We start from the raw sequence: 13,956 nt of genomic DNA on the forward strand, positions 1-13,956 counted from the left end.
GACATGACCTAATCAGACCAAATGTTTTGTGATCTAATGGTCAGAGCCAGACTGATGATATCACCATTTCCACTGGTTTTGGCCAAGTTTGAAATGACAGCTAGAACGCATGTTTTCAGTTCCTTCAATCTCTCCCTTGGTCACTGTATCTGACCAAGACTGCATGGACTGCTGCATACGGAGGAGTGGGAATCAGTCAGTCCCTAAACACATCCCGAAGCTGATAGAAGCTTTATGGATCTTTGGCTGGCCAGGGAAATGTGATAAGACAATTCCTCAACTATAAGAGTGTAAGTAGGAATCCATATTTGAAACATAAATCGTATTTTCTGTCTTATGGGGAGTTTTTTCCCTCCCTTTAGTATGTCCTTCTCATCTGCTGACCACAAAGTTATTTGGACTTTTGAAGAACAGGACTCCCCATAAAAAACCCTACAGTCCAAGTCAACTACTATCTTTTTTTCTACCACATCAGTGTCTTCTTCTACACATTTTCAATAAACAAAGGGAAAGGGAGTAAAAGGGTATTAAAATGAAAGCCTTCCTGAATATTTTTATTTCAAATGTTTTGGCTGGTTTTAGTATTTTATTACATTTTTTAATAAAAAGCTTAGAGGACTTTAAAGGATAAGTTCATCTTGGCAATGGGTAGGCTAAAATCTGTACTCACAATCCCAACTACATAAAAAAAACTTTTTATGTTTTGTACAGCCGTAGTTCTTGTTAACTGTTGATCCTCTGGATTCACTTATTCCCTCACAATTCACAAAGCAGATATCTGCCAGGCAGAGCCTGTGATAGCCTCGTGTAACAGCACTGGCCTGCACATACTTTATTCCCTCAGAGAGAAAACTTACTTCTCTCCACACAAATAAAATGGGGAAGATCACAAGTTCACAAATCAGCATGTTACGATCCTTCAAGGCTGAGGATGAAATCCCTGCTGGTACAAAACATTTCCTGGCCCGGAATGACTGTTAAAGGACCAAGTTAAGGCCTTCATGAGTAGATTTGCAATTTTAGTATTAAGCCAGAACAGATTTTGACGGTCTCTTCTGAAGCTGAGCTTTGAAGACCCTGTGCTCCCATAATTCCAACTGCCCCAGACTAACATTTCTCACTACAGTGCAAGGCTAGTGAGACGAACAAGTTACAAGCTGAAGGAAGAACATGCGAAGTGGCTTTTGATTACACAGCTGTGCCACATAACTTTTTCTTAATTCGTTAAGATCTAAAATATATGGATGTTTAACAATTTCAGTTGTTGTAGCCTGAGGTTTAGTTCTCTGGTTCTTCCTCATGTGTTTTAAAGTAAGAAAAGGACAAATCAGCGATTTCTTAGGCATTAAAGGAGGCCCTTGTCTGTAGTAAGGTACGAGCCTGTATCATGTGACAGCTGATATAATATCCATCTTTTACAGAGACATTTTTGCCCCTTAATGATGAAAATGATGGTTTAAAGGAAGAGCAGTACGAACATTTTACAGGGATGGATTTTTATCTTGGTGGCCCTGGGCATGACAAGAATTTAACATGTTTTTTAAGGCTGACACCAATAAGCCCAAGGAAAGCAATTTTTATCACACATGTTATGTTAACCCTGCTGCTGTTTGACCAATAAGATATGAGGTGTCCTGGCAAGATATATGAGAACTGCGTTTCTATGTGTCTGTATGTGTATGTGTGCAATAACCTGCACAATTCCTGATGAGAAAAGAAAATTGGAAGGTAAAGGTGCATTTGCTCTAGCTTTTCTCTTTAAAAGTTCATTCTTCTTGGTCTCCTTATCTACTAATTGGAATACAGAAAATACACCTATTTCAATGAACTGTACAACGTTGCGGTGAGGAACTCTGTTGGGTGCTATCTGTAAGACTTTCTCCATTGTTAATTTATACAACTAAATTGGTACTAAAAAATTCAGTCATTACCATTAGCTGATACAGAATCTTAAATCTAATCATTGTTTACGAACGGACTTGAATTGACCCATGCTCCTGCAAAGTAAACAGAAACTTTTCCATTGACTTCAATGTGCTGTGCAATAATTCATAAGGATATGGCTTCCCTGCAGTCAGAGATGAGGATACACACACCACGCTAGTTTTATTTTAAATTCAGATTCTCAGCCTATCAAAAACCAGCAAAGCCATGGAGGACTGTTTTACAAATGGTGAGTAAATACCTGGTCTTCTGCTAGCCCTATGGATACCGATGCGACTTCCCCACTGTGCATGGAGGCCAGGTTTATCCAGGCGTATCTGCAAGTCCTGTGATTACTACATGGAAGTCTGAAGCCCCTCCTAAGCTGTTTTTAGCTGATCACACGGGCTAAGAGGCGGTTTCCTATTTTTTATGTTAAATGCCACAGTTCTGTAATTGCTTCTTTCCTGAGGAGTATGTGATCATGGTGCCTGCTGAGCCTTCTACAGTTATTTGGCAGAACTGAGGATCTCTCCAAAGCTGAAACCCAGACTGTTCTAAAGTAACATGAAGTACCCAAATAAGAAGGCAGCTGAATCAATGAAGAATCAATTAAGCTCTCTTTCAAGGATTTTCACTTCACTAAAATCTGAACAGCCCTCTGCAGAGATTTATCCTCTCTAGAACACCTATCCCACTAAATTGGTAATGTCATGGGAAGCCTAAAAGCAGGAGGGGATGGCATGGAACTGGGCATGAATCCAAAACCTTTTTTTCTTTTCTTTTTGTCCACTAAAGACATTTATAACATTTCTAGTCACACTAAGTGTGGCCAGGAGCTGGAAATCATGAGGAGATGGATGGTCTGCAACTGTCCCAGATGGCAGGCACTCACTCTGCTTTAGAATAATGCCCAGCAGACATTAAGGTTCAGGGCATAACCCCTGTCCTCAACTTTGGCATCCCTTTGGATCATCCCAGCCAGTTCATTCTTTTCTTTGAGATGGTTCCTTGTAGCATCTGCACTGCCCTGGTAGGTGGGATACTCTCCCAAGAAGCGAGAGGGCACATACAATGCTTTCTCAGACTGAGGAGACACTTCCTCCCTGTCACAGAGGGGAAAAAGGGCAGTCACAAAGCCGAATGACATATCCTCAGAAAACACTGTTAGCAGCACAAGTGATGAGAGAAGCTGCGAATAGGAACAAACTACCAGATTTCATGAGATGTGGTCATGCAAGCTCAGCCTCCGTCTCTGGTCAGGCATGCTCTCTTAGCCTTCTCGAAATGTGAAGTAAAACTTCGTACCTTCTAACTTCTTTACTGAGTCCCAGCTTCCAGTTCTCAACTCTTGCCATTAAATGTACAGCCCATGATTTTATGTCTCCACTGCCAATTTAGGACCACCGTATACAAAGTACTGTTCCTATTACTGCTCTTCTCCAGTGTACTTTTAAGGGTCTGAAGTACTGCACTGGATGTCAACCGTGCAGAAAGTGAGTCATTACGAATGAGTGATTGAGAAGGAATTTTTATCTGTATGCAGGTCAATGTACAACCACTGTCAACGGCCCAGAAAAAGTCAGTACACTTATTACAGACGGAACATAATTTCTATTGCTGCTTTGTATAATCAACTTTCCGATGATTCTAGTGAATATCGTGCATGTCAAGATGTCAACTACCAAACAGAGAACAGTGTGAAAATCACTGATTTAAATTGGAGGAGAATGAAGAACAACACTAGATAACTTAATTACTTTAAGAATGATTTTGTATCCAAGCATAATACGGTTTTGATGGGTTTGGGATTATACTGATGTATCAGTGAGATCTCTGTGGGAAATGGTGCGTTCCCCAAATGCAGATAACGTGACTCGACTCACCTATTCATTGCACTGCACTCAGCAAATATGTCTTATGGTGTGTGCTTTGGTGCCTCTTGATTAGCCAGAAATACTTGGTCCAGTTTAAATAGGTCAAGAGTGAGACTATGCCACATATTACGTTCTGTTTCACATTGCAGCACGGGCCTTCTTCCCACTATACTCAGACAATAAGAGGTTAAGAGAGCTGCCTTATAATGACTTCATTAGTGGCCAGAATTTGGGGAATGAAGTCCTTTGCTCATTAAGAGGTGAAGGGGAATAGCATATAAGGGCCTGGGATACAGAGGATCTGTGATGGCAGACTCTGGAGAAAAGGGGTTAGGACGAGTGGTTCCTTAATTATCTTTCTTGTATTATCTTGTATTGCCTTGGATTTTTTAGCTGAACTGAGTTATAAAGGACCTTTTTGTATGTGCTTATGCAACAGTACTAAGATGCAAAAGGGAAGGGATTTAGTTCTCCCATGGAGAAATCAAAATGCTATTTTACTGCTCAGTACAGGTTATCTCAGGGCTTATCTCTGCACCTTTCTCTAAAAGACATTTTTAATATTTGGGAATCTACCAAAAAAATAAGTGCATACTGAGGGAAAGGGGATCCCTTGCATGAAAGGGTGAAGCATGTTTAAGAAGCATTTTCCCCGAGTGAAAAATCTGAGGTAGTATGGCAGCAGCCCTATCTCAAGGTATATTGGCAGTGGGCACCCACAAAAAGCAAAAAAAGAACCCTGTGTCATTACTCCTTCTTACAATGCAGTGCAGAGTAGAATTCACAAGAAATTGAATTGCACAGATTGTCTCTGAAGACGCAGGCTAAGTGGAATGAAAAAAAAATAAGATAATATAAACAGGAAACAGAAATCTCTGTAATATTATTATTTTGGGAAAAAAAAAACCCCAAACCTAAGGGTTTTATCTAGCAATCTGTACTCCTCTAAGATACCTGCTAGTGATACACCTGCAGGTGAAATCTACCTACTTAGCTGAAAGACTTGAGTCTAAGGTTCAAAGAGAGTCTAAGCTTTCCTTTCTACCTATAACAGCCCACAGACTTCCACCTACCTACTTCCATATTGACTGATGCCTTCTAAATGGGTACAGCATGCAGGATTTTAGATAAATATTACTATTGACTTCAAGGTGTTAAGAGGTGGAAAACACACTGTGCTTCCACATTTTTTGTTCTCTATTTCCAGATGATTGCTCTGTTCTCAGGGTCTGCTTCTTGATGTGGTTTACAGAAGGGGCTGTCCTTGGCCCCAGCCCACATAGGCACAGTTCTATAGATTTCAGTGGGATGAACACAGTCTGTAACTGTGTCTTTAACTGAAACTGCTTTGCTGAACTGAGGTTGATTTATGCAAGTACTTAATTCTTTCACTTAATTCTTCTGTTCTGTTCAGTCCTGTTTTATAGGACAATAAAAACCTGTCCCCTTTAGTCCCTTCTACAGAGCCTCCACCCCACTGGGTTGGGCAGTGTGTTGTTATGTGTACTAACATGCTTGCTCACTCTATTTTAATCATGCAAGAAGAGTACCACGGACCTGTGAGTAAATCTGTCTTTCAAATCAAGTCATCAATTCAGTGGAAAGGTCCAGGTTAGACATAGAAGTTTACAAATCACCTTAGCTGTGATTTTAGCCATGAGGCACAATAACCTGAACGTTACAATCAGCTCGGTGAGGAAAAAGGTCTTGGAATGATGCTCAAGTTTGTCTCAAATAACCTCACACTGCCAAAGAAAGTTTGCACTAGATGCATTTATAAAAGCAGTATAAGGAAAGCTTATAAATCATCTGTACATGACCCTGCAGGTTAACAAAAGGAAAGTGAATTCTGTTTGCGGGTAGAAATGAACATTTTTCTAAATCCATCCCTGCAATCCCCAAACCTCCCCATAAACTCAGAATAATGACTCAATCATGAACTATGCTACAAAATCACTAGAAATACACTACTACCTTTCTCCTCATGGTGGTCTTACAAATGAACTCATAGAGTATGGAATTGAAGTGTTAATATGGCGAAAGGAAAAGCCGGACACCAAATTTATCCTCCCATCAATGCAGGATAGCTTCCCTCCCTACACCTGGAAAAGTTTTGATCAACCTAGTCTTAGCCCCAGGCTAGTAGGTCTCCTCTTTTGCTTGTTCTTCAGCCCAGTCAATTTTACTTTTTGACAAGCTTCCTAACATCTAACCTAAATGATGATTGTTGAAAAGGTTTTCTTTTTATATCCCTCGTACCAGTTTATTCAGTTTGTCCCATCTTTGGAATTGGGTCTCTTAAAATACTTACTGAAAATTCATTTCATTTCATTGTCTATACTGAGCTGCCCTGGATTTTTGGCCTAGTTCCACCTCAGCTGTGCAAAGTAAAGAAGCTGTTATTGCTGTGGTCTCTTGTTTGTGAGCACAATATACGGCACAAAAGCCAAAAGAATAATGTTCTATAGGTTCTGACTATTCAATGTACTATAGCATTTCTCCGTGCGGCATCGAAAAGCTAACTGCATTTGGAAGAGAAGACTCCCAAATAGTTTACCTTTACCCTTCATTTCAGATGCCCGATGCAGATTTTGAGCAAGATGCCCATTCAGCTGAGGAATGAAGGAAGGTCACAGTCCCAGACCTTTACACAAAACTGACCATAGAAATCTGTCTTCCTGGTAGGTGCCTGTACTATTAAATGCTTCTACTCAGTTAACTTACTTTTTACTTGACAGAGGACAGTGCTTACTTTCTTTCAATATGAACCTCATGTGACACTCATCCTCCTTTAGCTGAGCCTACAAAAGCACAGCCTTTAAATTCAGAAGGGAAAGGAGACCTGAAGGATTGCTGCCTCTTCCTTCTTGTTTACAGCCACCTAAAGAATATTTAGTCATCTCCTAAAAATCAAAACATACCCTTTGGTGTCTACTGGGATTCATCAAGAACGAACACCAGAAAAAGCAGTTATATGTAGACCATCAATTACACTCATAGCAATATAATGAACAATAGCAAGCCTAGGTGGCTTTAATGGGGTTATTTATTATATTACTCTATGCTCAGCAATAGAAGCAGAATTATTTATGTAGTTGAGCTATGGCATTTCTGCTTCCAGTCATGCCCTACATGTGCTTTACTGGAACACAGCTGTAGTACTCTTTCTGCAGATCTAAGTCTGAATATTTTCCAAAGTTTAAATAAAATAAAAACCAACAGTAAGTCACCGCTGACGTTACCAATTGAGCAATCGTGTCCAGTCCAGTTGGGATCGCAGCTGCAGAGCCCAGTATCCGGGAGGAAGGTCCCATGACCAGAGCACTGATCGAGACAAGTGGCTCTTGGGGTCTCACAGTTTGTTCCTCCCCAGCCAACCGAACAGTGACATTCTCCTCGCACACACACGCCTCGTCCCGAGCAGGTAGGATCCATGCAGTCCACTACGTGTGAGAAGGAATAGGAAACAGGGAAAGCAAATGGGAATTTCAGAAAAAAAAGCTATAAGACTGTCATCTACACAAACATATTTATATAGTATAATATCTCAAGGTTCCAACCAGAAAAGCAAAGTCCTGTTGTGCACAAAAGAGATGCTTTACACAAGATAATGTCCCAAAGAGGCAGTGAGACCTAAAACACTTACATGAAAAACAGCAAAAATATTAATGATTAAATCCATTCTTTTATCCAGGCCTACTCTAATAAATGATCTTTCTAGTAAGAACAGTCTAATATCAATTAAGAATAGAATAAGAATAATATTCTCTTGCGCAGACACTGTGCCTCCATTTATTCTATTAGAATAACCTAAATTACTATTACTAATGAATTCAGAGCTGAGCTCTAGTTTTCTGAGAGAGAATTTTACATAAAGATTCAGCAGAAGTTGATGTCCTTATTCAGCAAAATACATGCTTAAATTGAAGAATGTGCTGAAATCTATACCGGTTTCACAGACATAAATTTCACGTTAAACATAATCTTAGACAGTTTTCTGGAGTAAGGATTAAAACAAAATCATGTATTTTTTGATATTGGTGTTCTTCTGGGTTTATTTTTGATCAATTAATAATCTTTTTGAAATGTTACGGGGTGGTTGGGTTGTTTGATTTTTTTTTTCTCCCAAAGAGGCACTTTCTTAACGAGCTTGGAAACCATTCAGTTAGGTGCATGGTATAGCAGTGTGCACCAAAAGACCAAATGTACTGCCGCCTGATTCCTGACTTATGTGTTTTGTAGGCAACTGTCACCTCCTCTGCCCACGGGGAAATTTCACTCAGCAATCAAAAAATATGAAACACACCAGACACCCTCCCAAAAAAGGACTGGAGGAGTCGATCATCTATTTATATATAAACGCTTATAGGACAGCCTAGAGAAATTCTTCCCATCTCTTGAAACGGTGTGTGGCAGTGCCCTGGGGATCAGTGACAAGTGTCAGTCTGGCTAAGCAGTAAGGAGAAAGCTGTCCAGCTCCTGGCTCTAAAACAGCAGAGCACAACACGGCCACTGCACACACTTCAGGTTTGTGGTTCATTTCCCACCCCCCCTGTAAAAGCTAATAAGAATCCCAATGACCTGTTTAAGATCCAGAAACCTTAAAAAGAAACACAACAGCTGCTCTGATAATTCCCCGGAATCTCAAAACCCTCTCAGTCTGACAAGTAATGGCTCAGCAATTACTATCCCAAGGCATGTGAGAGCGTTTTCTGTTTTGATTCCTGGAGCCCTGCTCGTAGCTGGAACAATCCTCAAAAAATTGTAAGAGGCTGGAAAGGATGAGTCTATAAATCTCCTTCACTGTTAGCGAGCTGGGAGCTAGGGTGCCAATTTTAGCATGAGACCCTTGAAGACCTGGCCCTGTTCTTTCTCAGCGGTAATAAGTACGAAAAGGACTAAGAAACGGACTAGCAGCCTCGTACGTTCTCAGCAGATGGTTTGAACATAGAGAACAAAGATCACAGCCTAACTGACAAGAGGCTACCTCCAGGCAATTAATCATCCCCTCTGAAGGTCAATTGGGAAAAAGGTGAGTTTTACAGGGGGCTCCATCACAGGAGGCAGACAATCTGCTATCTCAGCTCCAACACAGACGATTATAGGAGGGGAATGTGCATGTCAGAACCTCCCATTTATCATAATCCCAAGGCCATTTTTCATGTTGAAATGAGCCCTTTCAGAAAATGTCACACACAATGGCTACTTTAATCTCAGCCTCACTAGCTGTATCTCTTTAGGCTTTCTGCACCATCGGAAGAGCCCTGGGACAGGATTACGGGCTTCTGCTTTCTTCTTAATCAATTGCTTAGTGGATTTGGAGTACAATGGCATATTTTTAGGGAGTTCTGCTTGACAAATTTAGCTGCTCAGCTCTGGGAGAAGCTGAGATGGGGAGCGGGGCAGGAGGGCAGAGCTGACAAAATCTAGTATACTCAGAAAAAGAAAAAAAAAAAAGAGAGTTTTGCATATATCTGTGTTGCTGCTTGGAAAGTGTCCCAGATGGTCTAATTCCTGGTTGGAAAATGCCCCATTTATAGTTCAGCCTTGTGCAGAGCCTTTGCCAGGGAGATAAATCATGCAGCAAGCAAGGTTAGTGCCTCTTCTACACTTTTCCCCAATATGCTGCATGCTTCATTGGTCACACAAGTTATTAGGCTTATTCGGTACCCAAAGAGTAACTTCTCATTTTTCACTGCTTAAATTTGCTCCCCTCCCTTTAATGTCTCGCTGGCTTAGCCCATGCCTTATAAAATATGGGCCAATAAACTAAGGAAGGAGAAAAGAAAAACTCATGTAAGATTGTTGGCTGATGTTTTATAAACATTGCTGAACTTCTATGGGGGGGAAAAGAAAAGACAGAAGAAACCCTGGAATGAAAACCTATTATAAACATGGACTAAGTAGTGAAGCTACGAGAACTGAGAAATAATAAAAAATAATCAATACCAGATGGTCCTTCTTAGAAGAGAAATTAAAAAGTAAAAGCAATTTAAAAATAGTATAAATCAACTTTTTTACTATACATATATATATATATATATATATATATGTCCTCAAGATTTCCCACATGGCATATTTCTGAGTTACTCCCCCCCTCAAAACACAATGCAAATTATGCCTTGAATATCAAAACCAAATGCATACTTGGAAACATACTAAACGGATCATAAGGAAAATCATGTTCTCTTTGTTCTTCATTCTTTTTCAAGTTTTTACCTAGTGGGACTGACACCGTCCCCTACTACAGTGATAACATAAAATAACTGAGTAGTGTCTGGCTTTTCTGCTTTAAACGTGACCAGAGAAAAAAAAGGTTCCTGTTGGAAAAAGGGCAAATCTTACTCTGATTTACACACATTAAACACGTCTGGCTAGAGGCAAAATCAGGATCTTTTCATTTCTGTTTATCCAGTAAAGATATGAACTAGTAAATACGAGGTCTATGGAGACGCTTTAAAGATACTTCAGTAGTCACCATCTTTGGGTTTTGCATGCCCTATGGCTTCATTGAATTGTGCTTTCTTAAGGCAAAATGAAGCTTTCTCGAGAGATGGCTTTATTGTTATGGAGCTGATACTGTCTTCAGCTCTAATGTTTACTGACAATGAAGCCACGTTATGTCAGAGATGTCCCACTCCAATACGTTTAATGCATCAAAAGAATTGCTAGATTAGATGCCATTTGAACGTCTGAATCCAATTCAGTCTATTTTCATTGTCCGTAAAATAAAGCCATTCCAGATAAATCTTTATCCTGCATACATGAAGACAACCATAAATTAATTGAAGCCATTGTGAGTCTTAGACATGCATCAAGTGGATGTCTTAAATCTGTCAGGTGGTGCACAGGTCTCACATGTGTATTTGTAGAAGTGTAATTTAAACATAATTATTTATCAGGTCATCTGCATAGAATTTTGAGAATAGCTTTCAAAAGTGTTGAACATCATTCTTTAAGCCAGGCGCTTTTGGATGTATTTTTATAACTGTCCGAAAGATTTGTACACTTACAAATCTGTCCACTTTTTCATTTAGTAATAAGAAGCAGTCACAGACTTGGGAGGATAAAGGTTTATGGTGGCAGGTGAATTCCTACAGTAAAAGCTAAGATTAAAGGTTAAGTGCTAAAAGGCACCATCTTTCTGAGCCACAAATCTAAATGTAAATGAAAAATGTTTGGGTGCTAATGTGAGAAAAAAGCTGTGGAAGAGGCATTGAAATAGTACTGGGTTTGAAACAGAATTTAATGAAAGGCCTGAGCTTTTTGAAGCTTTTAAAGCTGACAAGAATCAGGGACTTTCTCTCACGTGCCACCATTTTGTGTATGCAAGCAACTGAAATAGCTTGGCATAGCACAGCAGAGAAGAAAGCGCTGTACAAGTAATTATACATTTAGATGTGTAAATGAAAACGATGCTTTAATAAGAACATTTGAACATATGATTAGATGTTCCGGTCTTTCAACTAGATTTGTCTGTTTGAAGTATTTGATGGCTTTTCATCCAATTATTAAACAAATATGATAGCTAACGACAAGTTATTACAACATATCATTTTTATGTTGCATCCAACTATTGTATCTCTAAGGTGCCTATTACTGTTCCGTTAAGTGCCAGTCCTATTCTGAATTGCCTCCATCCATGTAATTACATAACGACAAGCAAAGCAAAAGGGTAACTGAATGTATCTTGCAAATACCTTCTTCACAGCTCTCGCCTTTGTATCCGGGGTTGCAGATACAGGTCCCCATGATGCACGTGCCGTGGTTGTTGCAGGAGACATCAATGCACTGGTTTGTCGGGACATCACATTCTGCTCCTTTCCAGCCACTATGGCACAAGCACCTCCCCTTCATGTACTGCCCGTTTCCACTGCACAGCACTGGGCAGGACGCTGGGGACAGATAATGGAAATCACGTTACAACACAACTCTACATGGCTCTCACTTCAAAAAAAGAGCACAAGACTCCAGCATGGGATTTATATTCTTCAAGCGCAGTCTTCAGTGGGGTATGTTGTTCTTTTCTTTGCCAAACCCAGTTCTTTTACGTGGATGACACCCAGCTGGTAACTACTTCTCCTATGACTGTTTAAAACAAACACACAGTGCTTCCGAGTTCGAATTATCTCCTTGCTTTGTGTCTCTGATACTTTTTTTTAACTAACTAACTCAGAATTTTCTTGTATTCTGACTTTTCAATGGACTGGCGTCTTCTTTCAGCAGCACCATTGACATTAGATTGCTTACCACTATCCCTGACCTGCTGCCAGACTTCATACTTTTCCTTGACACTGCCTCTGCTGTGGACCTTAGCTGTACACAAATCACTCCCCTGTTTTTCTGCTGTAATTCTCAGCTTTATGGGTTTCAGTCACCTTGCTCAGAGTCCAGAATGCCAAGTTGAGACTGTTTGCCTGATTTAGCTCATGTCATACCATCACCTGAACCTCCAGCCCCCTTTTTCGGTTATCACTTCTGTTGGACTCCATTTGTCATCAGACACAACGCAAAGCTGGCCTCTAGTCTTCCCAAACTCCCAGTAAAAAAAGTTCTCCAAATCTATCCTCTGATCTTTGTATCAGTTTACAAAGAATTTTTAAATTGTCCTTGTCTCTGGCAAAGTCGGATGATTCTCAAGGCCAACCAGATACAGGGCTTCTTCCCTGTGATAAAGGGGATAAGAAGAAGATGAAAAGCTCAAGCTGTGGCATGACGGATCCCAGGATTAAGTGTTTTCTGAGCTAAATTTGGAAAATGGCAGGCAGAGGGGGATGGGATGAACTGAAGGATACAGAGCAGGCTCCCCAGGGAAGGAGAGAGCATCCAGGACCAGATCCCAGCCTCCATGACCAAAGCTTTGGTAATCACTGCTCTCTAAGCTTCCTTCAGCTCCTCTCTGATGATGCCTTCTTCCTTTTCTATCCTCCACACCTGCCACCTTATGCTCCTTTAGTCCTCTGTTCTGATTTTTCCAAGGAAGCTGCTGATTTCTGTCCCTCAGAAACAATAGCCTTCCCCTGTACACTATCCCTTGAAACTTCTTGCTTAAGCCCTTTCCCTTTCATTTCATTTTGCTGAAGCTCAGATGCAAGGACATATTTTCAACACAGACTTCTCTGGTTCACTGTTGCACATCATTCTTAGGTGAGAGCAGCTGGGCTTCTCATCTGTCCCTCAGAAAGGCAATTTATGAACATTTTTAAGCAGGACAAACGTGAAAGGAATATTCCAGTCTGCTGCTTCATTCAGCTGCATTAGGAGTGTGATGAATACAACGTACCTCTATTCCTGACTCCGATTATATGCAGGAAGAGGTACTAACAGATAGTAATCACACAACGTGCATCCTCTGCTGTTTCCACGTGTCCTTATAGTCAAGTCGGTTTGAGTATTACAGAATTATAGCAATCTCAATAAAATACAAAGCATTGCCAGCTCTGACTGTTAAGCCAGTTTGATAAGCAGTGAACTATATTTGCCTGACCAAGATAAAAGAGGTTTAGAAAATAAAGGAATTTGGCAGCTGTTATTACTAAAGAGCCCTCTGTTCACTTTAAAGAAAGCACATTGCAGTGCTGCGTTTCAAGTGCATCATTTGCAAGGAGATATCTACCTATACAATAAAAGACATAAATTGTTTAAGATACACTGTGTTGTGTACACGGTTCACAGCAAACGCACTCTGTAATTTCACTTTTCAGCTAGGCTGATGGAATTTTCCGCCCCCCCATCTCAAATTTCAAATGCTCGGTAATGGAGCCTGTTCTTTCAAGGCACTGGAAGAAGATAGTCTGCAGCTCTTTTCAACAAGAAGAAATAATAATTGCCTTTAACCAGTGAGAGGTTGCTGAGAAAGACTTAAATGTTTTCTGACAAGACAGCTGATCACTCAGTACAAGATCAGATAAATTACTGGCCATCTGCAATAACACTGTTACTTTACAGAGCCCTCTATGGAGAACACCTTCAGCATAATTTGGAAAGTGCTGCTGCAAATAATAACGGCAAGAACAAGCCCTCCTTTGTAGCATACTGTAATGCATAAAGACAAAAAAAGGTTTCTGGATTTTTTCCATTGCCACTCGTGTAACTCTTTTCCATATATAAAAATACGTAATTATTGTTTGATCATTTAGATTCCAACAAACAAGCT

The 13,956-nt window shown here is 40.2% G+C and overlaps 1 protein-coding gene across 9 annotated transcripts in view; it reads right to left on the reverse strand.

Moving 5' to 3' along the window:
* The window catches only part of TENM4 (teneurin transmembrane protein 4), a 601,633-nt gene that overhangs the window by 139,599 nt on the left and 448,078 nt on the right, over positions 1–13,956 (reverse strand). For all 9 annotated transcript variants that reach the window (XM_026843650.1, XM_026843624.1, XM_026843595.1 and 6 more), the window contains 2 exons: positions 11,501–11,695; positions 7,043–7,243 (listed from right to left, as the gene is read on the reverse strand). In XM_026843650.1, the coding sequence (XP_026699451.1) occupies positions 7,043–7,243; positions 11,501–11,695 (396 nt within the window). The remainder of the gene's footprint in view (positions 1–7,042; positions 7,244–11,500; positions 11,696–13,956) is intronic.

This window comes from Athene cunicularia (genome assembly GCF_003259725.1).
Source record: "Athene cunicularia isolate RWA chromosome 1 unlocalized genomic scaffold, athCun1 chr1_part1, whole genome shotgun sequence".
Lineage (NCBI taxonomy): Eukaryota > Metazoa > Chordata > Aves > Strigiformes > Strigidae > Athene > Athene cunicularia.